Source organism: Mustela erminea, chromosome 14 (genome assembly GCF_009829155.1).
Source record: "Mustela erminea isolate mMusErm1 chromosome 14, mMusErm1.Pri, whole genome shotgun sequence".
Taxonomy (NCBI): Eukaryota; Metazoa; Chordata; class Mammalia; order Carnivora; family Mustelidae; genus Mustela; species Mustela erminea.
In genome coordinates, this window is record NC_045627.1 from 85977277 (window position 1) to 86003947 (window position 26671).

The 26671-nt window shown below is 44.5% G+C and overlaps 2 protein-coding genes across 3 annotated transcripts in view; one reads left to right on the forward strand and one right to left on the reverse strand.

The window, feature by feature from the left end:
- DHX32 (DEAH-box helicase 32 (putative)) overlaps window positions 1–9417 on the reverse strand; it is a 56367-nt gene extending 46950 nt beyond the window's left edge. Inside the window, exon 1 of one of the 2 annotated variants that reach the window (XM_032313680.1) lies at window positions 9301–9417. The gene's annotated coding sequence lies outside the window, so the exon portion shown is untranslated. Of the gene's footprint in view, window positions 1–3940; window positions 4052–9300 lie in introns of those variants that run through there. The other variant, XM_032313679.1, reaches the window with a different exon arrangement.
- The window catches only part of FANK1 (fibronectin type III and ankyrin repeat domains 1), a 97435-nt gene continuing 75117 nt past the window's right edge, over window positions 4354–26671 (forward strand). The window contains exon 1 of the mRNA XM_032313681.1: window positions 4354–4424. Within this exon, the coding sequence (XP_032169572.1) occupies window positions 4412–4424 (13 nt within the window). The 5' untranslated portion in view covers window positions 4354–4411. The remainder of the gene's footprint in view (window positions 4425–26671) is intronic.

Consider the following 26671-nt stretch of genomic DNA (forward strand, 5'->3'; position numbering starts at 1 on the left):
AATGCTTCATCTAAACTTCCCCCTTCATCTCAGACTTCTTTCTTTAGTTCCTACCCCACATGTCCAACTCCTACTTAAGTGAAATCCCAATTTAGATGACAGGCACTTCAAATGAACTGAACTCATCACGGATGCATTTCTCACACTCCTTAAGAAGAACAAGACTTCTTTCCTTTTCTCGTGTTCTGGATTTCGAGAACAGAACACTTTCCCCATCACCTGGACACCATCCTGGTTTCTCCCTCTTCTTCACCCTCTACAGCACCAACACCTGCCGCTTGGATCCTCTGAGGGCCCCCTCCACCCTGTTCCCCACCCTCCCAACCACCACACTTATTTTATCATTTCTTGATGGAATTACTACAAAATCTCGGGTTTGGTTTTTCTGCCTCTAGTTTTGGCTCTCCACCAGTCCGTCATTCACAGGCTGCCAGCGATCCCTTTCAAATGGAGAACCGATCACGTCACTGACCCAAATCCTTCTCATTACCTTCAAGTTACAAATCTCACTCCTTTGGTCCTTTCTGATTTAATGCGTATCTGCCTCCCAGCTTCACTTCCTTCTATGCTCTTCTATTAAGTGGCCTCTGCTCCTGCCACAGTGGACTCCTACTCAGAATTGTTCTCTCGTGCCCCTGTGCCTTTGCCCGGGAAGACCTCACACATAATCCATCTGGTCATTTCCTATTCCCTTGTGGAGAGCAACCCCCGAGAAGTACCTGGCACATTATGGATGCTCAGTAAGTTTGCTGTATGCCTGCAATAACTAGCACCTCCATTTAAGAAGTTCTCTACAATATGCAAGGTATTTTCACTCCTATCTATAAATCACATGTCACGGATTTTGATTTTCACAACTTGACTGTTAGACAATCCCTGCAGATCTTGTTATTACCAGTTACCAATGAGGAAATAATAGCTCCTGACTTTCCAAAGTGGCATAGCTAGAAATTAATGTGATCACCCCTGACTAAAAGCTTGTCTTGTGTTACTATTCTACTTAAATTATCAGGTAGATACTGAAAACCCACCATGAGCTAAAAGGAGTACTGGACTTAGTTCCTAAAATAGTTAATCTAATCAGAGGCACAGACCCATGCACATAAAATGGCAGAAAACTACAAGAGAGTAGAGTCTGGGGCTAGATGCCAAACTGGGTAGTGTCCCCAGTAGGAGAGAGCAGTGCATTTTGTGGGCATTGACCAAATCCTGGAAGACTTTGCAGATGCGGGGGCAGCAACATGGTCCTGCAGCCCAATTATACTAAGAATGAGTAAAATGTTGAAAGAGCATTCCTGGAGTCCAACAATTAAATTAGTGCAGACCATTACAGATCTGGAGGCCACAGAAGAAACGAGGCAAAAATGGACATTCGTTTTCCACCTTGACTGAACTCCTTGTAAATTTCAGAAAGTAGTGGTGAAAAAGAGAGAAAAAAGTACCCTCACTCCAGCAAAACAAAAAGCAAACAAAATCCAGTAACAGAAACAAAAACTTCCTCTGATTTAGGATAGTAAGTCTAGGAAACACACAGTCATTTGTTTCTCTTTCTTTCTTTTTTTTTTTTAAATCATCCTACTCGCATTAAATAATATTAACTTTCTACTACAATTATTTTTATTTTGAAATCTGATGTGGCTAAGAGACTTAAGTAAGAAAAAGAAAGGCTAGGTCTGTCCCTTCACTGCTACCTTATTCCCTGGTCAGAGTGGTTCAGTTTACTACTCTAGTTAAGCACCAGCAAAGTAAATAATGTAATAATTCTACCCAGTCTGATGAACTTAGAGACCTTTTTAAAAATCGGGACTTTATCATTTTTACCAACCACCCGTAGCCGCCTAAATATGCCAATGAAAATAAAAAGAAAACACATGGTGGGAAATCCCCCAAAGGAGCAACTAATACCTTTGACATTCATCTCACCCCCTACCCTATGAGCAACATTCTGTCCTTAGGATAGCACCTCCAGTAAGAAAGCATCTCCCTTTATCTCAAGCACTTTCTCGAACACTCTTCTCCGTCAACAGACAAGCACAAATACATGGTACCAGCTGCTTGAGGGAGAAGAGAAACTGAATGTTGTCCTTAAACATGTTAGTACCTTCCCCCTCTTCCACCCCTCAACCAGTCATTTCTTCCATAAACACACTATCCCCGAAAATCCAATGTAGCTTTCCACAGTTGCCAGTTACCTATTACCTGAAATATTTCAATGCCAGACTTCCTCAATGTCAAGTTTATTGCTACTGATAAAACCATTCTTCTACACTGCTAAGTTTAAAATACCAACATATACCTCCACTTTTCAACCTTAAAATCTGCATGCAACAACCAAATTCTTGAGTCCTTTTAACTTCAGCGTGGAGACTGGAGAGAGACAACATTGTTCCCTTGTTCTTTTTTAAATACAAATGCTGAATCCTTTACTGTTTGAGAAAATAAAACCCTATCTCTTTTACATGTTAATAAAGACCAGGTTTTTATCACTAACTTGTCACTTTGATTATGGCATCACTAATGAGCACCATTATGTTTCCTGGATGAAAAGACCAACTCACAATTTTGCTAAAGGTACGAAAACTCGAGTCTGAAAACACTGTTCTACAGAAGTGCTGTTGATCTTAGATGCTGTTTGTCTAAAAAGGTACCCCCTGCCCTAAGTTTCAGGAACAGGTAATTAAGGTGCCATGAAGTGTTTACTTTCTAAATTTATTGTTACTTCAATATTTTAGCTGATGAATTATGAGTTCAGTATATATCACACTGCTTGTCAATATCCACACATAAACCTTCTTGCTTTGACAATTAATCTGAAAAGGCCCTATACAGTCCAGGAGGGGAAGCCCAGTTTGGTGGAACATAATGTCCGTTTCCATCACAGAATATATGCTTCTCAGGTTCAATTAACCTCTGAACGATTCTCTTTCTACGAGGAAAGTAATTTTCCTTGGTGTCCTTGTCATCTATGGAGTGGAAATCTTTCTAGTGGCGAAGAATGAGTAATCGCTTACATGACCCAAAAAGGGCTCTTCTCATCATTTCCCTCCAGTGCTGTCTAGAGCAGCGGGAGGAACTGATGGAGGGGCCATCATCTCCAGACATGAGCACCAAATCAATCCTGCACTTCCCACCCGCCTACTCTTCTCCTCCTCAATCCTTTCCTTCTCTCTCCTCCATTTTTCTTTCCTCCTTAAGGCCCGTGTTTCTTAAGCTAGATCTCTCTGCTGGTGGTTTGCATTTTTACAACCCACCAGGCTCAATCTCTTGCGATCCTCAAAGCTTCCTTAAAGCATGACCGGCACGTATTTCAACAGCCAATTATTATGATGGGATTGTATGGGCTAATGTTACAGTTTAGCAGCCCTACAAAGTTTTGGTACAAAATACGTGGGCTGACTCCACAGCTGAACCGAAAACGGGGAGGATGGAAATAAACAAAACACACACACACACACACACACACACACTCTCCAACCGGAAAGATCCAACCCAGGCCCACTGCCTGAAATGTGATACTCGGGATGACAGTGCAATGTGGGGCAACGGCGTTCTCCCGGGTTTCAGGATTCAGGAGACGCATTTGGCCCACCGCCGCCGCCGACAGAAGAGGCTTTCTTTTGCTTTATGAGCCTCCCATAAACGCCGCCCGAGCGACCACCCTCCCGGGGCCTGGCCGACGCCCTGGCTGCCGAGGGATCGCCCTGCTGGGAGGGCTGGGGTGCAAAGGGTCGCTCCCGCCGCCGACACGCGGACTCCGGGAGGTAGTGGCGGGGAGGCGGCCTCTGCTGGGGCCGTTTCGGGGGTCGGGGCGGGGTCGCCCTCGGCCAACGGGCGGGCAGCGGGGCTCCCCAAGGCGGCGGGGGCGCGCCGAGCCCGGGCGACCGCAACAGGTGCGCCGCGGCCGCCCACCCGCCCCTCCCGCGGCCCGGCCGGCCTTTACCTGCAGCGGCGGCTCCCGAGTCCGGGGAGGGAGGCCCGGGCCCGACCGCCCTTCCCCGCCCGGCAGGCCGAGCTCGCCGGAGGCACGGACTGGCGGACCGACGGACGCCTCGGGACGGCGACGGAGGGGGGCCCGTGTCCCCGCCCCAAAGGCCCGGGCTCAGGCCCCGCCGGGGGCGCGAGGGCTGCCGGGGAGGACGCGACCGCCCGACCGGGCCTCAGGGACAGAGTCTTCAGCCGACGACCCGGCCACCACCCTCGTTCCCAGTCCCCGGCGACGCGCGGGCCCTCACGCTCGCCCGCGTTTCCTCGCGGCTTTTGGTCCCTCCCTCTCGCCGTCCTTCTGGCCCCGCCTCCTCGCCCTCCGGGTTGTCAAGGCAACCCGAGCGACGCCTGCCGCGGACGAGAGGCGTTAGGAGGGGCGGCGGCGGCGCCGGGGGCTCGGCCCTTGGGGGCCCGGGAGCAGCTGACCATGGAGCCCCAGAGTAAGGGGTCGGGCCGGGCGGGCCGGAAGCTCCCGGGAGCGGGGGGGGGCGCCCCGCGCGCGGTCCGCAGGCTGTAACGCTTCTGACGCGGAAACACGGTTCTCCGCCCGCTCTTCTCTCTCCCGGAGCGGGGAGACGGGCCTAAAGCTGCCCGGCGAGTCCGGCTGGGTCCGGGCGCCGAGGGGGTCCGCGGGGAGCCGGAGGGACGCGAGAGCTCGGGGCTGTGTCCCCGAGGCGCCAGCGCCCCCGCCGTGCGCTTTCCTGAAACAACCCGCGGGCAAATCCGTGCGCTTTTACGGACCCTCGTCGTCGCTGTAGCTTGGCTCATTCATTGTCCAGAGCCGTCCCGCTTCCACGACGTCAGCCGCTGGACGAGCCGCGAGGCTGGGGCTTGAATGTCTGAGCGAGACCCCGTCCAGTCCCCACTCCACAGTCTGTGATTTAAGGGAGAAAACAACAACAAACCAGAAAACAACCGCTCTGTCCGGGCGCGTTTGGTTCATTGCTAGAGGCTGTACGAGCAAAGACGCTCCAAATATGAATATAGATCGATTGATCGATCGATCGATCTATAATTTTCCTGTTTCCCACATTGTTTGGCAAAACGTGGGCCATCTGGAGTTGAGAGCGAATATGCGCTCTAACTTAACTGGGTCCCCCCGCTCCCAAAGCTCTCTAGGCCTGTAGGGCCCTGTCCGAGTTTTCCAATAACGTCTTATTGCTCCTTTTGTTCTCAAAATGATAACAATGTTTTCTGTAAAGACTTAGAAGATCTTAAGCTGATGCAGTTTAACTCTCAAAACCAAGTCGGCTTTTCTTGGACAACTTGAGAAATGGAAGTACTCAGATCAAATCCATTCTCTGGGGAAAATGCTGGCATTTTAAAGGGTCGTTAGTTTTGGGCAAGAAGGCTTTATAAAGGCTTTTTTCCTTCCTTTTAACTCATTTGCTGATGAGAACCTTACAAGTTGTGAGTTATAGTTGCTTGAGTTGAATGTATACACTATCCTGCTGTTTGCATTATAACTCGATATTATTACAGCCTTCTTAGTGCAGTGGATGGCGCGTCAGTCTCATAACTCTTTGTATTCTACATCTTATCCAATTTGTTGAAAGAAACTATAACTTACGACAGTCTCCTGTCAAACTGATGCCAGGCTGTGTATGTTTTCTGTTAATGGAAGAAAGAGGTGAAATATCTTGCAGAAACAGCAACTTTATTCCTTCAGATTGTTATTGTTTAAATGTGTTAAGTATAGATTTTGACTAATTCTGTGCTCAGTCTTTATCCACTCACCCATTCATAGTATCTCTTGTGTTCCAGACACTGTTCTAGAGATGGGGGTGGCACAATGAATAGGATAGTGTTAGTTTGGGCCATCCCAGGAAAACCCTGCAGAGACTTGCCCAAGAACAAACCACACCTCTCTCAGGTCTGAGATTGGGAGGGAGGAGACAGAAGTCTTCCAGGAGGAAGTAAGAGGAGGCCTGCAGAATGACCTTGATTTCGGCTCAGTCATCATCTCAGGGTTCTGAAATCGAGACCCAGGATGGGCTCCGCACTGGGCATGGAGTCTACTTGAGATTTTCTCTCTCCCTCTGCTCCTCCCGCCCCTGCTCCCTCTTTAAAAAAAAAAAAAAAAAAAAGTATTATGCATAGGAATTACATGTTTATATCCCATCGCATTGGGTTTTGAGGTGGAAAATTTTTGTTAATTCATGCCTGGGAGACAACTCCACATCGTCTTAAATGCTTTTATCAATTTAATCTCAAGTGATCCAAACAATCACCAGTTATCTTAGGAATTTTTTTTAAAAGATTTTATTGTGAAGAAATCTCTACGTCTAATGTGGGGCTTGAGCTCACAACCCCAAGATTAAGAGTCTCATGGTCTACCGACTGAGCCAGCCAGGTGCCCCCGGAAATTCTTTCACAGTCTAATGAGCACTATTTTGGATAAATATTTACTAAATCATTCACTGTTAGTAAATATTTAGAGGATACCATTAAGTGATTTTTAAGGTCCCTTTTAACTTCAAAATTCATATCCAACCTTCAAAATTCAGATTTTACCTGAAACCGACGTTATTTCATTCTCTCAAAAATATTGACGAACACTAGATATGATATTAACAAGAATTATAATTATCTATAACTAGTGTTATCATTATATTATTAATGGTATATTGTGATACCAATATTTTCTAACATATTGTAAGCCTGGTGTTTACCTTTTGTTAGTGACGGGTTTCAAAGAACATTTTACAACTGTAGTTGAACATATCATCAGTGAATTGATTGGAAGGAAGAATCCTTCTTAACTGCTTTAAGGATTAGACATATACCTAAGGAAAACACCAAGGAACCGCTAGAGTCAGTCTTATCCATTCTGTTTCCACACACTTAGGTTTCCATTACTTTTAGGAATGACCTTTATAAATGGAGTCATTAAAATCCAATAAACATAAACCTTCAGACCTCACAGCAGGCTCATACTCTGGCTATAGGCAGAGGAGAACAGGGCTACCACTATTTTACAGAATAATAATAAATCAATGAGCCAAGAAATGACTCCCCAGGGAAAGGGCAAATTAAGTAAGTTCACAACCTTGGGCTGTTCAGAGTGGTTTTGGCTTTAATTATTTTCTTTCTAAACTAACTATACTATTGGAAAGATAACATACAAAACAACATGGAAAATATACATCAAAAAAATTGTTTGGTTTTTGTTTTTGTTTTTAGAAAATATTTAAGTTCAACAGTACTGTCTCTTCCATAATTTCTTAGTGAATGACAATGCCAAGGGGTAACTTTGGGGGCCATTACCCTCTCTCTCATGATCTTTCCCTAGCTCACCAAATCACCCTAAGCAAACACACAATCTGGGTGTAAAAACTATGAATCAAATGCAACACCAAAGTAAGCCCCAGCTCCCACTTAGAACCCTATTGCTGCTTATTCTCTCTATAAAAAATCTAGGTCTAGTTTAGACCAGGCAGCCACTGACTGCGCCACCCCCCGCCCCGCACAGCTTAGAAAGGAATACCAAATGGGGATCCAAGTTATTCCAATGACTCAGAGAGTGAGGCATTCGCTTAAAGGACTGAAGCCTTTCTCCAAACCTGTTTTTCTACTGGTTTTCCCATCTTCGTTCGGATTATACCATCTCCCCGGTTATTGCAGCTGGAAATCGGAGTCCTCCTCTCCTCCACTCCCTCCCGCTTGTCTTGCCCCACCCACCAGCACGCCTGTGTAGTCCACCTTCCAAATACTGTCATCACTGGGACTCCAAGCCACCCTCTTGTTTAAGCCATGGTTGGAGGCTCTACTGATTTCTGCAGTTCCTGTCCCCTGCCACATCTGTCTTCCACCGGGAAGCCAGAGTGACCTTTTCACAATAACATATTACATCATGTTCCTCCTCTGCCAAAGGCCCTTCGAGTTCTCATAATGGTCTAGTTGCCTCTTCAAACTTACCAGGTGTGTGATCTTAGATAATTACGCTTCAAATGATGGTCTTTTTTTTTTTTTTTTAAGATTTATTTATTTATTTGAGACAGACTGACAGAGCACAAGCAGAGGGAGAGGGAGACTTCCCGCCGGACGGAGAGCCTGACATGGTGCTCCATTCCAGGACCCTGGGATCATGACCTGAGCTAAAGGCAGACACTTAAATGATGGAGCCACCCAGACACCCCAAGTGTATGGGTCTTTCAGTCCCTTAAGCATATTAAACTCCTTTAAGGACAGTGAGTCTTTGCGCCAGCTTTTCCCCTCCTGTTCAGGCAGATCTGACTCAATACCCTCTGGTCTTAGTTTAAAGGTTCCCCGCCATTGAGTCCTACACTTAGACTCTAAAGTAGGTTGTGCCCTCCTTCCTCACGTCATTCAGACCTTTGCATTTTTCTCTTCTTAACAGTGATGACAATTCGCGCTTCCTTTGTTAATTAAAAAAAAAATCTATTTTCGCCACCAGATGGTAGTGTTGTGGAAAAGGGCCTGTCTGCCCTTCTGGCCCTAGAGCCTGACCGATGGGAGAGACGTAAGCCCCAAACAAGCATTGACTGAATGGATGGTACTGCCTCATCTCATGTTATTTCCTTGAGAATGGGGCATCCTTAAAATCAGAAGCCATTTTGTTCTACAACAGGAAGGGCTGCGTACTGGTGAAATCTCAAGTGCCTCTTGTGGAGTGTGCTTCAGGTCAAGTTCATTGAACTCAGGTGCTTACACCTGTTAGCTAGATTACAAACACAGCATTGCTTTTTAGTAGGCTTAATGAGATGTTTTATCCATTTTATCCAAAACAATTAAGGAGGGGCACCTGGGTGGCTCAGTTGTTAAGCATCTGCCTTTGGCTCAGGTCATGATCCCGTGGTCCTGGGATCATGTCCTGCATGGCTCCCTGCACAGTGGGGAGCTTGCTTCTCCCTCTACTCCTCCCCCCTACTTGTGATCTCTCTCCCTCTTGCTCTCTCTCTCTCTCTCCCTCTGATAAATAAATAAAACCTTTTTTAAAAAATGAGTAGGCAAGTAATCTTATTTTTGAGACCAAAGGCTCACTAGATCATAGCTCCAACAAAATCTTTGCACTACCGTGGAATACTCAGCTTTAGTAACCCGATAGACCGGTAGGAATTTAAGAGTAATTATGTAAGCCCAGGAATGTTTTAAAAATATCTGCAGTTTTTTTCTCAAGTAGTCTTAGCCCCTAAAGAATATTAATTCTAATAATTATAATTGAAATATTATCATTAAGAAATAAATGCTTATATAAATCAAGTTCAAAACTTTAAAAAAAATTTCAAAGCAACATCGTTTAAACAGATAGTTTCAACTCCCCATCAAAATACGAAAATTCATTGCGCTCCTGACCTCCGGATGCTCCGCCAGCCCCAGAAAGGGGCAAAACGCCTGGACGATTGCAGCTGTGTCTCACCAGAAGCTCACATTCACCTCAGCGTTATTCCTAGACCAAGTCCATTCCTGGTAACTTGGATTTTACCTCTGGAGGGGGAAAGGAAGCACTGTTAAGACATGCCTCCCTGGGAGGACCTGCCCAACCACCCCGGGAGCTGAGCTAGCCAATCAGATGGAAGGAAGGGTTTGGGCACACCGGCAGCATCCAAGAATGCCTGAATGACTCAGTAAGGTCAGAAGGTGGTGTGAACGCCTCAACAAGTAAACAAGTCACAATGCAAGAAATGTTCTTGCATTTCTGTGCTCACAGGGCTGGCTGGCAAGCCAGGGCCAGAGATGCTTATCCGTGGGGTTCTCCAGTCTGTGGTCTGGGGGCATTTTTCTCCTGCGAGGCAGAAGGAAGGGAGGAGGCATTCCTTTCTCTAAGACCCCAGGTGCCAGTTCCTTCTGCTGTGTGCTTCCTCCTGCCAGGCTGTCAGGGACCCTTCTCTAGCCTCGTCTTCTCGGGAGTGTCCTCTCTTCCTCAGACTCTCTGCCTCCATGGGTCCGTCCAGAGCGCACTCACCACTTGTCTACCTGTCTGTCTATGAAAACAAATTTTTGGACATCACCGTCTTTTAGAAACTTTGCCTTTTTACCATCCTCCAGCCCAAATCAGAGTTACTGTCTGCCTTTAATTAGTACGTTTATTATTCTAACAAGCTGTAATCAGTGTGTATTCATCCATTCCACTCTCCCATTAAAAGTTAACCTGAAATGGATTAAGAGTTTAAACATAAGATCTGAAATTTTAAAACCCCTGGAAGAAAAACAGGGTGAAAGCTCCTTGACATTTGTCTTGGCCAAGGTTTCTTAGATGTGACGCTAAAAACACAAGTAACAAAAGCAAAATCAACAAGTGGGACTACATCAAACTAAAAAGCTTCTGTACGCTGAAAGAAACAACAAAATAAAAGGCAAACTACAGATGAGAGAAAATATTTACAAATCATCTATCTGATAAGGGGTTAATATCCAAACTACACAAGGAACGCACACTACTCAACAGCAATAATAAAAGTAACAATCACCATCATCACCATCTAATTAAAAATTAGGCAGAGGACCTGAACAGACATTTCCCCAAAAAGCCACTGACAGACCTTACATTTCAAAAGTTTACATTTACCCCCACTTGGCTTTTATGACAAGACCTATATTAGTACCTGTTTTTTTCTAATCAAAAATAGAATTGGGGGACCCCCGGTGGCTCTAACTCTTGGTTTCGGCTCAAGTCATGATCTCAGGGTCTTGAAATCACTCCCTGCGTCGGGCTCAGTGCTCAGCGGGGAATCTGCTCGGCCCTCTGCTCCTGCCCCCGCAGCCTCTCATTCTCTCTCTCTGTCTCAAATGAATAAAATAAACCCTTAAAAAAAAAAAAAATAGCGTTCTCAGTGGTTTTGCCGCGAGCCCTTACAGCGGCCGCGCGCACCCCATGCAGGGAGAGTGGCGCCGCCCAGTGCCCAACCTGGGAACCACACTGCGCGTCGCCACATCCAGCCGCCAGAGCCCTGAGCAGTCTGTGAGCGTCGGTGCCTCATCTTGATTTATTTGGGGCATCTGTTAGCAAGGTGTGTCCTTGGGTACCCGAAAAGCCTAAGAGAGGTTATTTTTTGGGCCCGAGAATGCTAAAAAAAAAAAAGTTTTCCATATAAATTAATGGCAACTGCTGCCATTAATTTGCTAATTTTTGTGGAAAAACACCAGTTCTGTTTGTGATAGTTTTCACAGGAACGTTCTATTCCAGATAGCTGGGGAAAGCTGTGTACGAGTGGCCAAAATGTACACAAAAAGATGCTCAATATCACTAATCATCGGAGACATGTAGACCAAAACTACAATGAGCTAACACGTCAAACCTGTTAGAATGGTTATAACCCAAAAGAGAAGAGATAGCAGGCATTGGCAAGCAGGGGAGGGAGACTCCTGGGGCACCGTCCGCGGGAATGCGGACATCAGCACAGCTGCTATAGAAACCAGTGGGAGGGGGCTCCAAAACTGAAAAATAAAACTACCATGTGATCCACCAATCTCACTTCGGGGTATATGTCTGAGGGAAATGAAATCAGGATCTTGAAGAGATATCTGCACTCCCACATTGCAGCATTTTTCACAATAGCCAAGATAGATAGATATATCTATGTGTAGATATCTATCTATCTATCTATCTATAATATACTTATATAGATGGTGCACAGTGGAAAGCCACAAGAAAGAAGGAAATCTTCCCTTTGTGGCAATACGGATGTATGCGTAAGGACATCATGCAAAGCGAAATAAGCCAAAGAGAGAAAGACAAACACTGAATGGTTATGATCTCTCTTATATGTGCCAACCGAACAAGTGGAACTTAGAGAAACAGTAAGTGGAATGCCAGGCAGCTCCCAGGGACTGGGAATTGAGGGAAATGGGGAAACACCAGAGAGTACAAATTTTGAGTTACAAGATGAGTGAGTTCTGGGAATCTAATGTACATGGTGACTAAAGTTAGCAATTCTGTATTTGAAAGTCACTAACAGAATAGATCTTAAATGTTCTTACCATATGCATAAAAAATTAATTATGTGAGCTCATAGAGGTGTTAACCAACCTATTGTAATTATTTTCTAATACATAAGTGTATCAAATCATCAGGTTGGACACCTTAAATCTATACAATGTTCTGTGTCAATGTATCTCAGTAAAGCTGGGGGTGGGAGTGGGAAGCCAGGAGCTCCTCGTTGTTTTCTTTCCTGAAGCTCTCTAGAGCACTTGGAAGAAAACAACTAACTCTATTACACTACTCACTTTTTAAAAAAAAAAAATTCATTTATTTATTTGACAGACAGAGATCACAAGTAGGCAGAGGGGCAGGCAAAGAGAAAGGGGGAAGCAGGCTCTCTGTTGAGCAGAGAGCCAGATGTGGGTCTCAATCCCAGGACCCTGAGATCATGACCCAAGCCAAAGGCAGAGCCCCAACCAACTGAGCCATGCAGGCGCCCCTACTACTACTCACATTTACTAAAGAGTTCTAAGACAGCAGCGGGTGGTTTTCCTTGCCTTGTGTAGTGTTTGGTGATTGGGATCTAGTTTATGTTTTAAGTAAGTTTTTGCCACTGTAAGCAATGGACTAGCAGTGTCCCCTTTACCAATGGGGGTCAGTAATGCTTTCAATCAGACTGGAGAATCAATTCCAGATAACTCAGTATCAATTCAGAAAACTCATCCTAAAGTTTCTGTTCTTTTGCTCTGATTCTGTATTAATATTTGTATCAATTAGAGTTTAATTAGAAAAAGCAAAACCATTGTGGGTGATACAGTATGTGTTTTCCTAAAATGTTCATTTGTCGTCATTTGTTATGCAGCAATAGAAAACAAGTACGTGGCTTCATGTAGTTTCTGCAGGTCAAGATTTCAAGAATACTGTAGCTGAGAGCTTCTGTTTTGGGTTGTAGTCCTCATGCTGGCCAGAGCTTCGGCCTCCTAGCGGCTTGACCGAGGCTGGAGGATCTGATTTCAAGAGGGCGTACGTAAGTGGTGGCAAGTTGGTACTGGATATTATGGAAGAGCTCAGTAACGGAGCACATTAATTTCTCTGAAGGGTTGCTTGACTGTCCTCACAGCTTGGTGGTAGGTTTTACCCAGAGTGAATGAGCTCAGAGAAAGGAAGGTGGAAGCTGCATTGTCTTTTATAATCTGGCTTTGGATGTTACACTCTTGTCATTTGCCTTAATTACACAGGCCAGCCCTATTCAGGACGAGAGAGCCTGAGAGAGGGCTCTGCAAGGTGGGAATAGCAGGAGGTGAGAACTGTTGCTGACTAGACACTATAGCACTTGTCAATGGTACCACTCAAAGAACCAGCTTTTAGATTTTTGTATTTTTTCCATTATGCATTTGTTGTCTTTCATTGATTTCTGCTTTTATCTTCATTGTTTCCATCTTGTAACTTTTCTGTTCTTTTTTTTTTTTTTTTTTAAGTCTTTGAGAGGGATACCTGGGTGGCTGTTTGTTGAACATCTGCCTTCTGCTTGGGTCATGATCCTAGGGTCCTGGGACAGAGCCCCAGGTCAGGCATCTCTTTGTCCCTCTCCCTCTGCCATGGCTCATGTGAGCTCTTTTTCTCTCTCAAATAAATAAAATCTTTAAAAAAGTCTTTGAGGGACACCTGGGTGGCTCAGTGGGTTAAGCCTCTGCCTTTGGCTCAGGTCATGATCTAAAGGTCCTGGGATCGAGCCCTGCATCGGGCTCTCTGCTGAGCAGGGAGCCTGTTTCCTCATCTCTCTCTGCCTGCCTCTCTGCTCGCTTGTGATCTTTGTCGGTTGAATAAATAAACAAAATCTTAAAAAAAAAGTCTTTGAGATAGATACTAACATCATTGTTTTTCAGCCTACTTTTGCAAACATGTGCAGGTAAGACTCTGAATTGCCTTCTAAGCTCAGATTTAACTGCATTCCACAAGGGTTTTGTGTGTGTGTGTGTGTGTGTGTGTGTGTGTGTGTGTGTGTGTGAAGTTGTATTAAAGTATGACATATGCCAAAGAAAGTACACAGTATTAAGTATACAGGTTGATGAGTTGTCTCAAAGTAAACACACCCGTAACTAGCGCCCAGATCAGGAGACGGACGACCATTAGTTACTTCAAAGCCTGGGCCTCATAATACTGCCAGTATTTCTGGCAGTATTATGTTCAAATCTGATCATTTCAACACCCAACATTCCAAAGTTCATGTCTGATCATTCCAACACCTGAATCACTTACAGATTTGTCTGTCTTTTCTGTTTTTGGTCATTTGGTCACATATCCTGGCATTTCTGGTAATGTTTTATTCAATACTCGACATTCTTTGTGAAAATCATAAAGGTTTTTGTAGATATTATCCGCAGAAGATTCTATTTACTTTTGGTTGGCAGGTATAAGCAAATCACCTTAATTTAGCTGAGGGTGGTCTATTCTCAGTTTGCTTTTATTTGTAGGATGCGGCTATTTAGGGATCTTAGCTGAAAACTTGGGGACTTGACTAGTGCCTTCCCTTTATCTTTTTTCTTTCTTTTTTTTCTGAGAGAGAATACATGTTATACATGATATACATGTCTTACAGTTTTCGATCAGATTGCATAAATCCTAGTTAATAAAGATAATCTGGAAATTCAGTAGATAATTTTGTATTAATTCCTTGAAGATTAAAAGAAACTTTTATGACTATTTTATGTACATTGCTTAGAATGCACTTTTGATGGTTAAGTAAGTTATAGATGTCAAAAATAAAATGAGACCAAAAGTAACTAATGGAATCATTTCTCCAGGGGAAAGTAGCCTGCTATTTTAATATTCTGTTAATTTGTTTTAGAATGTGTTCAGGATAATCCTCAAGTTAGCTAGAGGAGTTACTTGGGCCTTCTGGAATCTGCTCAGATAGACGACTCAGATGGCAGTGGTCTTTTCTTTCCCTGGTGAGTGAGTGGCTTCCTCTGCTCTGCCCACTGCCCACTGCCCATGGGCTGCACCAGCTCCCAACTATATGTCATTCAGGCCCAACTACTCAAGGGGAGACTGAACTTTCTTTCTTAATTGTAATTCTAAAATTCAGGGGAAGAATTCTTACTAGATTAGCTGCATCAGGTGCCCGTCCCCTCCACGGTGGAAGGATGGAGGGGAGGCGTATCCGTGGCAGCTCGTGTGCGGGGAAAGCTGAAGACATCGGGGGAAATGCCAGACCTTTGCTAAACAAGGTGATCATGTCAAACCACAACATTTCAATACTGTGTCCAGAGATGGTTCTACTTGTCTCTCTGGTCTGTGACAGGGAGGGCCGTTCCTCATTGATCTGAGTCCTCCAAAGCTGGCCGGAGCAGGGACTGACTTGGCAGTGAGTTCGCTGTAAGATGCGTCCAGAGAAGCAGGGACCTGTTTTCATGACCGAACGGCTTTGTCCTGTTGAAGCTCACAGAGCAGAGTGCCGCCAAAAATCAGAGTATTGTTGTGGCCAGGTCTTGCTGATCAATACACAGTCACTTCCTGTTCTTTTATTCAGAGCATACTCGGAGCGTACTCCATAGGGACGCCTGAGTTTATTTGTGGGACTCCCTTTATTCCCATTTTGCAGGGAAAAATAATCACGACAGTGTTCTGTAGGAAATCCCATGTACCGAACCTGCTTTCTTGTCCTCCAAGGTCAGATGATCACAAACCAACCTTTAAGAAATCTTTTTTTTTGTAAGATCACTTTTTAGAGAGAGGAAGAGAGTGAGCGAGCGAGAGTGCGCGCCCACAAGCTGGGAAGTGGCAGAGGGAGAGGGAGAAGCAGTCTCCCTTTTCAAGATCACTTCTAATTCTTATTTATTTATGGAGCGCGCACAGGTGCAGGAGTAGGGGGGTAGGGACGGGGGAGGGGAAAGGGAAGGGGAGAGAGAGAATGTTAAGCAGATTCATGCCGAGCACTGAGCCTGCTGATCTCAGGACCTTGGCCTCGCTGAGCCACAATCCAGAGTCAGACCCTTAATCCACGGAGCCACCCAGGCGCCTCTTTAAGAAATCTTTTATACAGAATAACGTAAACAATTTAGCCAGCACGGTGAGCTCTAAGAGACATGAAGGAGCTACAGAAGTCTCACTTGTGGTGGGCAGAGGGAGATACTGTGGCTCAGTGTTCTGTGAGTTCTGAGAAAGCGGCTGACACCGGAATCTGGTGGACTCACAGCCTGCGGCCTGGGAAACGTCCTGTACGTCCCAGGGTTCTCTGAGCGGCGCTTTGTGGCCCGCGTCACAAGCCACCTCTGCCTCTTTCACCGTTGAAGCCTAAATATGACAAGATTCAGGACAAAACTTCCCAGTTTACTTCAGGAATGCAGTTGAGAGTGGCTGAGTTCAGGGACCGCGTGACTCAGAAGAACGTTGCACTTTGAGCACTTGGCTGCTCTCTCCTTCCAGAAGACTGTCCGTCACCGGCTCTGGTGGGGTAAGACATGCAGAGACCTACAGCGGCCTTCTGTGGCTCCGCTCCTTGGAATGACAATGTTTCAGGGTTAGTTTGTCCCCCTGTGAACTGTGAGGTGGGCTTTGCAGATCTTTTTATTTTAATTAATTAATTTATTTGACAGAGAGCAAAAGGGAGCACAAGCATGGGGAGTGGGAGAGGGAGAAAGAGGCCGCCTGCTGAGCAGGGAGTCGGATACGAGGACCCTGGCATCATGACCTGAGCCTGAGGCAGTTGCTTAACGGCTGAGCCACACAGGCGCCCCTAGATCTTTAAAACAATAACAGTTCTGGGGCACATGGGGGCCTCAGTTCATTATGTCTGCCTTCAGCTCAAGTCATGATCCTAGCATCCTGGGATATGTCCTCCCCTGCTCAGCGGGGAGCCTGCTTCTCCCTCTGCTCGCTGCTCCCCCTGCTTGTGCTCGTGCTCTCTCGCTGTCTCTCTCTGACAAATACATAAAATGAAAAGAAAAAAAAAGAGTAACAGTTCTGTTCAAGATTGGACAGAGTCCCCTTGGGCACTATAGTTACATAAAGATGCGACTTGTCTTAAGTTTATGCTCTCTGTTGCACATATGTACGTGTGCATATGTAGAACGGAAGCATAAACATAGACACACGTACTTTCTCTTTGGAAATTTTTCAGAGCTGTAGAGTAGCTCAAAGTTACACAGTGAGTGCCTCCATGCCCTTCACACAGATGTGACTGTTCACACTTTGCCACTCTTGCTTTCTGCCTTTCTCTCTCCTGCCCACACAGTCACACACTCACACACTCACAAATGTACACAAGCACATTTATTTGCTGAACCCTTTGAAAGTGACGCACAATGACACCATGGTCCTAACTACTTCAGCATCTTTCTCCTCTAAGAACCAGGACATTTTCTTCTGTAACCACGTACTACTAATACACCCCAACAGTTAACATTGGTCTAGTAATATTACCTAATACGTAGTCCCTAGCCGTTTTTTCCCAGTTGTCTTAATGATGTCCTTTATGGTTTTTTCTTTTGTTTTAAAAGCTTGGGACCCTCTTCAGGATTACACGTGGCATCGAGAGGTCATAGTCCTTCAGTCTCCTTTAATGTGGATGGTCTCTATTTTTTTCTTTCATGGCACTGCTATTTTTCTTTTTAAAAGATTTTATTTGTTCATTTGACAGAGAGTCACAGTGAGAGAGAGAACACAGGCAGGGGAGTGGGAGTGGGAAAGCAGACTCCTCGCTGAGCACGGAGCCTGACATGGAGCTCGATCCCAGGACGCTGGGATCATGACCATAAAGCGTCAAAGGCAGACGCTTTAACGACTGAGCCACCCAGGCGCCCTGTGACACGGATATTTCTGAAGTGGCCAGACCAGATGTCTTACAGAAGTTTCCATGCTGGATTTGTCTGATTGTTTGCTTCCTGATGTTTGAGGTCCGATATTTTTACAAGGGGTGTGATATCACACAGATGATGCTGTTTCTTTTTTGTTGCATCTTACCAGCAGGCACTTGATGTCCCTTCTGTATTTTGATACAATGTCACTGCTGCCACTGAAAAAGAAGAGACAAATGTTCTGGTATGAAGTGTAGTTAAGAGTTGGGGAACCTGGAAAGAAGAAGACTCGTTTCTCACGGCTGTCAGGACCGGTGCTACAGAGCCACAGCGCCACGCTTCCTTCCACTGATAGAGGCTGGCAGGGCGATGAACATGAATGATGTGCCCCTCTTCTCGAAGACGTGTCCTCCTAGCAGAAGAGAGAAGCTAACACATATGAGAGAGAGAACATTTCTGCTTAGGACTAGAACACAGATGTGAGCATGGCAGGGATAGTGAATCAGAGGCTTGGTAATTGAGGCGAACCCCACTCTTCATATTTCTGTTTTCACTGCTTCCTGGGATATACTTATGATTCTACTTGGGCCTATTTCCTTCTTGCCTTGCACGTCCACTATAGTCACTCACGTTTTTATTGCCTCATGTTTACTCACCAGAGCCTTGCCCTCCACTGCTCCGCACTCTCTGTGGTGGCCTGCTTCCAAGATGGCTCCCCATGAGCCCTCTGCCTCCTGGTGTTCTCACCTGTACCCTGCCTTGGTCTGCGTGACCAGTGACATATGGCAGAGGTGACACATCACTTCCAAGATTAGATTATGAAAGCCTGGGGCTCCTGCCTTGGGCTGGCCTTCAATCTCTCTCTGTTTCCCTTCCTCCCTCGCTCCCTCTTTTTCTCCTTCTTGGATTGCTCGTCAGTGGCCATGACATCATGTCATCGACACACTCAAGCATCCTATGGAATGGCCTACATAGCAAGGAACGGAGGCCAAGTACGGGCTTGCAGGCGGATTCCCCAACCTCATCCAAGCCTTGAGATGACAGCTGCCCCAGCTGTCAACTTGACCGCAACCTCTAAAGAGACTATGACTCACCCAGCTAAGCTATTCCCAGATCCCCGACCCCCAAAGCTGAGACAATTGTGGGTACTTGTCATTTTAAGCCACTAAGTCTTGGGATCATTTGTTGTGTAGCCTTGGAATCAGACACCATTTTGTATTTGTTGCTGTGAAACTTGGCCTTTCTGACCCCAAGATCAGCATGGATCTCCCCCTATTATAACTCCTTTTGTGCTTCTTTCTCCTCTTTCTAGACTATTATTTTCTGGTTTTAGATAAGTAATATAGTTACAAATTTCAAAAATAAAGTTATAACAGAGTATAGGCAGACAAGTTTCATTCTTGTAATCCTGCTGCTCAGTTCCTGCCTTGCAGGCAACCACCTTCTTTGCTCCTGATAGATCATTCCCGGGAGAGCTTAAATATTATATATACAAGTTAATTACATGTATTACATTCCTGTCTCTGTTCTGTATTTTGCTTTTCTCACCTAACCTTATATTTTGCTTTCTTTTTACTACATGAGTTTTCTCCTATTTTAAACACCTGCGTAATATCCCATGGTAGGTTTGCTATTGTTTATTTAACCCGTCCACAACTGATAGGCCGTTTGTTTTCAGTCTCTTACTACTGAGGGAGGGTGAGTAGAAGATGTCTGATATTCCTAATCTCCTGAACCTGTGAGCGTGTCGCCTCCTAGGGCAAAGGGAGCTTTGCAGCTGTGATTAAGTTAAGGGTCGCGATGATGATGTTCCTGTATGATCCAGGTGGCCTCTGTGTAATCAATCATGAATCCTTTTTAAAAAGGGAGGCAAGAACATCAGTCTGGAGGGGGCTATGAGCAGAATTTGGAGTGTTAAGAAGGTTGGAATCCAAGAATGTGGGAAGACTTTAGAAGCTGGGAAAGTCTCGGAAATGTCCTTTCCCCTAGAACCTCCAGAAAGAACAAGACTTTGATTTCAGCTCGGCAAGACCTACTGTGAACTTTGGACCTCCAGAACTGTAAGATAATGAATTTGTGTTGTTTCAAGCGGTTGTGTTCATGGGAACTGGTTACGACAACCATAGGGAACTGGTATGGCTATTATCACAAACAATGATAAAGTTGTATTAAATTATCTTGTATTTTGGACATTCTGCATTTTGTGCAAGTATTTTTGCAGAATAAATTCCTAGATGTGGCATGGGCCGAAGGCAGTGTTGGGTTTGGTTAATCCTCACTTCCAATGGTAATATTTGTGAGAACAACTTTCCCAGCCTCTCCAAAGAGTGGGTAACCAAACTTTGGATTTTTAGGGTTTTAGGGTTTTTAGGGTTTTAGGGTTTTTCAATTGCTAAATAGTAATTGCTAAACAGTAATCTCTTGAGTGAGCTAATTGTTATTCCTTATCTGCACACCATTTTAGAATCTCCTTCAGAGTTGGGACTAAGTCCTTGTTTCTATTTATTCCACATTGTTTGCCTGCCTCCCTTCTACTACTTTCTAGAGAGTGAGTTCTCCCCATAAAGTGGTAAAGGGATACATATCCAAAGGCATCCATTCTTCTTAAGAGTGGGTAAGAAATGTTATGTAGGATCCATTTCATCCATGTACATAACCATCAAATTTTAGTTATAAAAATGCTTCGTTTCGGATAAAAACATCCTAATTGTAATCATTGGTAAGGGTTAAGGAATGGTTGCCTGGCATGTTTGTCCTGCCTTTATTCCCCCCTAATGTTTGATGGATCTAAGGTGGGATCAAGAAAACACGTGGCCAAAGAACACGTGGCCTTGCCTTGCCCCTGTTGCCCCAGACAGCTACTGCAGAACTTTTCCATTAAGGGAAACACGATCCAGGCTCCTGGAGGTAGCCAGTCTTTACTGATTATTTGCTCAGGAGCAAAAACTTGCTTGTGTCCTATTTAAGGACTAACAGCTGCACCGCAAACTGTAACCTTGTGCCTTTCCAGCGAAGAATGAAACATATGTAGAACCTTCTACCACCTTCCTTCTCTTACCTTCAGAGTGGTTACACCTCCATTCCTTGTGTTTTCTTCTTTCTTAGCATTGCCAACATCTTTTTTGAGAGCTTAAAACTTCAGGGAAAAGAAAAAGTTACCACTTTCCTGGACACATTGGAGACTTCTAGTTTTTAAAAATTCGTTTCTTTTGTTTGTAATGTAGCCTGGTGGGTTTGAAATCTAATTTAAAAAAATTATTTGGTAAAAGTTCTAACCTTTTTAATCACTTAGCTGTTAGCTAAAACTTAATACATAGTGTTCAGTTTCCAAGCCAAACAGTGTACATATTCAGAGTTTTCAAACCTTCTAAGAAACCACAAAGCTTCAGTTTAATAAGACCTGGAAATACAAAACATATCTATTGCCAATGATCCCAGTTATAAAAATTCTTTGGTTACTGACAAGGGTATAAGATGATGAAGGCTTTTAAGAAAAATATGTGACTTCTGTCTTCTTGCTGTTCAGAATTGGTGATAATTAACAAGCATCCAACAAATAACTTTGAAGATAGACTCATGGGTCTCCATCCTTTTCTGACCGTGTGTCTGCATTTTGACGGTCTCTCATTCTGCTAAACTTGAGCCCTTTAGCCGTCTGCCAAAAGGAGGGTGTATTTGTCCAAGGCCTGGCACTTGACACGTTTCCCTCTTCGCTAATCAGCAGCGGGATAGTATCTTGATGACACAGGAGTAGTGAGTCAGGATGGTTAGCCAGAGTCAGGATGGTTTGTTCCAGCTGTTTCTGCCAAAGCCATCCCTCTGGTAAGCGTCCTTGCCACCACTAATTCCAAAGGGCCTCTGTTTACTTTGAATTCCTTCTAGATAAAAGTGAAACAATTTACAAAAATGTGATAATGCTACCAACACTTAAATTACCATTAGAGCTCCTATTTTGAAACTTCCTACATACCCATTACAGTGTGGGGACAGTACTCTTTTCCCTCAGGAAAACAGCCTCTATGGTCAGTGTGTTTTTCTCCCAGCACTGAATATGTAACAGGCCTCATTCTTCTGTGAGGTAACAGTCTAAACTTAAACAAACTTTTTCATTTTCCTAGGCTTAAAAAAAAAAAAAAAAAAAAGAAAGAAAAAAATCTCCATAATCTCTTTTGTGGTAATTCCCACACCCCACTCTCTGCGTCAGCTAGGTGGTACCCCCCAGGAGTACAGGAACCACACCTGCTTGTTCACTGTGGCACCGGCATTGGTTGAATAAGTAAATGGAAGACATGAAAACGTGGGCAAGATCGAAAACTTCATGACTAGGGGAACCCTACAGTGCTATGGGTAAAGAAATGTTGACCCAAGGCAGTGTCTTCGTTTTGTTTTATTTTTACCATATTTTCCCCCAAGGAGTAGAATTTAAATTCTCTTTAAGAAAAATTAAATACTCAGAAGAGAAATGAAGTATGTATGTATGGTTGAGTTTGAAAGGCCACTGTAGTAACTCAGATTCCACCCACCCCCCATTCTCTGCTTCAGGAACTAATTTGGAGGAACATTGCTCCAATGGAAGGTCCATGATCCGAGGCGTGGGTCTCACCGTGGGCTTACTTTTACTTCCTGAAGATTTGATTGCCCGTAGAAGGGGAGAGGAAGAGGGTGGTTGTGATCAAAAGTGTGGGCTATGAATTCCTGGGTTGGGTGAGGCCGGGAGGCAAAATTAGAGAATTTTTGGCAATGAACTTGCATCCCATCTGAGGGAGGTTTGGGTGGAGGGAGCCTGGAAGGCTGGAAGTGGTTGGCGAAACCCTGGGAAAGGTTGGGAAAGACTGGTAGATCCAGTTCTACCAGGAATCCATCCAAGAATATTGAACTTGAAAATGACACAAAAGTGCCTTTGCCATGTGGGGGAGAACTGCCCTTCCAGGGGACAACTTCATTTGCATACGCACAGACCAGAATCCTCTGTTGGTACTGGTTCTCTTCAACTTATTGTGACCTAAGCTGTGCAAGGCTAGGCTGGAAAACCTGAAAATGGATGAGGTGAACAATGCATATTTTCCCCACTGACGTACAGGTATTTTCTTATAATTCATAAATGGTTGGCATTTTCCAATTTTAGATTGCTCTGTATTAACTTCATAGTTTGTAATAACTGTGATTAGCGGTTTCTTTATAGTTGAACTATTTTGTTCCTCTGGCTGTGAAAAAGTAATGAGAGGCTTTAAATAAGATTTCTATCAATAGAAAGTAGGAGCAGTCTGTATTTCCCCCACATACACTCCTGAAGAAGATATCCTAAGAAGACAAACTTTGTGCCCGGGGCAAACTATTTTGATTTTTCATGTGTAATATTTGGTATAAAAAATAATGTTTAAAAGGCTTGCCACATGTAGTATTTATAATTGCCAAAAGGTGAGAACAACTCCAGTGTCCATGAACAGATGAACAGATAAGCAAACAAAATATGGTCTATACATACAGTGGAACACCACTCAGCCTTAAAAAGGCAAGGATTCCGAGAGAGGCTACAACATGGATGAATCTGGAAGACCATATGCCAAGTGGAATAAGCCAGCCACAGGAGGACAAGTACTGTATGATTCTACAGTCAGAGGACAAAAATCAATGAGTGATGCTTGTCCTGTAGTAAGAGAAAATAAGCCATAGTTGGGGGAATATCGTGTCTCACCAGCAGTGGAACATGCTTGCTGAGGGGTATGAGTCAAGAATGAGTTACACAGAGCTTTAGAAGACCAATGCAGAGGTGGGGCATTTGATTGGCTGGGGGTGCATACATGACCGTATTTAGAAAGATTGAGGAAGGAGGAGCTAAGTAGAGCCCAGAGCTGGCTCAGCATCTGGGGATTGGCTGACTGGTTATACTGTGTTCCCAGTCAAGTTGGAGCATTTACAGGAATAGGAAAGTTTGGTTTGCTGATGTGGCACATGTCGCTGGAGTGCCTCCAGCTCAGGCCCCGAAATTTAGTTCACTACTTACCTAGAGTAGTTAAACCCACAGAGACAAAAAACAGAATAGAGCCTGCCAGCAGTTAGGGAAAGGTGGGAGTTGTTTAATGGATGGGTGTAGGATTTTATCTTAAGATCAAACATGTTCTGGAGATGGATAGTACTGGTAGTTGTATAACAATGTGAGGGCTCATAATGCCACCAAATTGCTCATGTAGTGGCACCTGGGTCATTCAGTAAAGCATCTCATTTATTTCAGCTCAAGTCACCATCCTAGGGCCCTGGGATCAAGTCCCACATTGGGCTCCCAGTTCAGTGGGGAGCCTGCTTCTCCCTTTCCCTCTGCCTGTCTTTCCCCCTGCTTGTGGTCTCTATCTCTCTCAAATTAATATAAATCTCATACACACACACACACACACACACACACACACATAAATGGCTAAAATTGTGAATCTTGTTAAATATTTTGCCACAGTAAAGATTTTTTTAAACGCCTGTCATTTGAGCACCTCCTAAATGCTTTCAGTACATCTCCACTTAAAATGACCTCGCACAGTAACCATGATCCCTTTAGCTCACAGATGATTAAACTACCTCCAAGGCACCAGTTCTACGTCCAGGGTCTCACAGCTGATAAATATGGGCTTAGTCTGATGTTAAATCACACCCTCCTCCTGCCCTGCCACACTCCTCTCTGAAGAGCTGGAGAAATATCAGTGGAGAATCTGAAAATAACTAATAGAATTGCAAGTGTAAGAGACACATGCGCATTGTTTGAGCAGAGACCAGCTAAAGATGACTGGGACTGATTGCGTCTAAATACAGTTGAAATGTGAATCCAAGGAAGGGGAAGGAATTTCTAGGTTTCAAGCTGAGCTAGAAGTCCTCAGAGTTACCTGGATTGGAATCCTAGCTCACGAAAGAGAAGTAGGAGTTGACTTCTGTTAGCCACGGAGAATATGCAGTAAAGCCAACTTCAAATGTCATTAGCCTGCATTTATTTGATGTCTAGTGGAAACCAACCCCAGGAAACACTGGAGGTAGGAATGCCCCCTCTGAATCTCCTGGGAGGACCTGGGAGACCTTGAGGAATGAGAGCAGGAGTCCTTCCTTGGGGTCAGGTAGAATATCGAAGATGAGCCAGCCCTTCCGGCTAATGGTGATTGCTGCCAGCCCATTGTTGGACTTGACCCATAACATGTAGAAGAGATCAGTTCTCTGAGGGACACAAAGGCTCTGAAGTGGGTCAAAGATGTATAAACCCGGCTGTCCCTCCCTGACCTTTGCCAGTGGAGGTTGTCTGATTCTTCTGGGGCTCTCTATGTTCACTTTCTGTCTCCTTTTGTGACCCTGGGGTACACCTGCCCACAGCTGCTACAGAATCCTTACCCTGGGTGTGTGTGTGTGGAAAATGCTCTGAGGTTGACCATAAACCTGAAAATGAGTTTTTCCACTGAATTGGATTATTTTTTAGTGTCTTCCATCTGATTGACTTTTTTTTTTTTTTTAACTGCCCCTAAAACCACTTTACCGTCATAATTGTGTGAGTTCTTTGGGGAATACTTGGTCCTGATCTTGCTTCACCACGTAGCAGGTGTACGACCTGTTGGTTTCTGCCCGTACTGCTTCTGGAATTGTGTGACTTTTCATGACGACCAGAGTTTAGATTTTGCGACTGCTGCAGTCAATAGTGCTTCCTTCTGGCTCAGTTGACACTGAGGCCACATCTCAAAGTGCAGGGGAAGAATATGGAGGTAGGCGGTAACTATGGTTTTAAATATTTTAACTCTCAGGGTGCCCGGGTGGCTCAGTCGGTTGAACATCTGCCTTCTGCCCAGGTCATGGTCCTGGAGTCCAGGGATGGAGCCCCGCATTGGGCTCCCTGCTCAGCAGGGAGTCTGCTTCTCCCTTGTCCCTCACTCCACTTGTGTTCTCACTCCCTGCCTCTCTCTAAAATAAATAAATAAAATCTTAAAAAAATAACTAACTCCTGGGGGTGTCCAGGTGGCTCAGGAGGTTAAGCATCCAACTCTTGGTTTTGGCTCAGGTCATGATCTCTGGGTCGTGAGATGGAGCCCTGAGTGGGGCTCTGCACTCAGTACGGAGTCTGCTTGAGATTTTTTCCTTCTCCCTCTGCCCCCTCACCCCTGCTCACAAGCACGCCCGTGTGTGTGTGTGTGTGTGTGTGTCCACGCGTATGCTCTCTCTCTAAAATCTTCAAAAATATTTTAACTCCCTTTACCTTTCTTATATAACAATCATGAAAATAGGTGTAAAAACTTTTTCCACTTACTGGGGGAAATTTGAGTTACTGTTCAGTTATTGTCATTCTTATCTGAAAAGGCTATTTAAAAATCTCTAAGGTTACTATTTCATAATTGATCAAATAGTACAAAATTAGTGAAACTTTGGACATTTAAAAACATTTTTATTTAACTCCTTATGTTTTCTCCCCTTGCGGAGGGGCCCTGGCAAAACCTAAAAAGTGACAGGAGACCACAGAGAACAAAACAAGATCGGATGCAGGAGGAAAAGCTGCGATCGTCTGACCTGCACATTGTGCTTTTTTTTCTTTTTTTTTTTAAAGATTTTATTTACTTATTTTAGAGAGATAGTGCAAGTGAGCGGGGGAGGGGGACAGAGAGGGACCCAAGCCAACTCAGCCTGTACACAGAGACCAACGCGGATCTTGATCCCTTGACCCTGAGATCATGATCTGAGCCAAAATCAAGAGTTGGACACTTGGACTGAGCCACCCAGGCGGCCCTATGCAGTTTGCTTTTTGTTTTTCCGGATTTTGGACGCAGACTGAACCTTGAAATCTCTGGCCTCTGAGTCTCCCAGCACGTGATGCAGCATTGTTAGCCCAGTTGTAAAAGTTAGATGTGACATTGGACCTAATGTTTCCTTACGACCATTTTCATAAGGTGTCCAGATGGAAATGTTGCTCCTCATAATACACTAGATTTATTTATTAGAAAAACCTTTTTAAATGATTTTAAGTCATCTCTACACCCATTGTGGGGCTCAGACA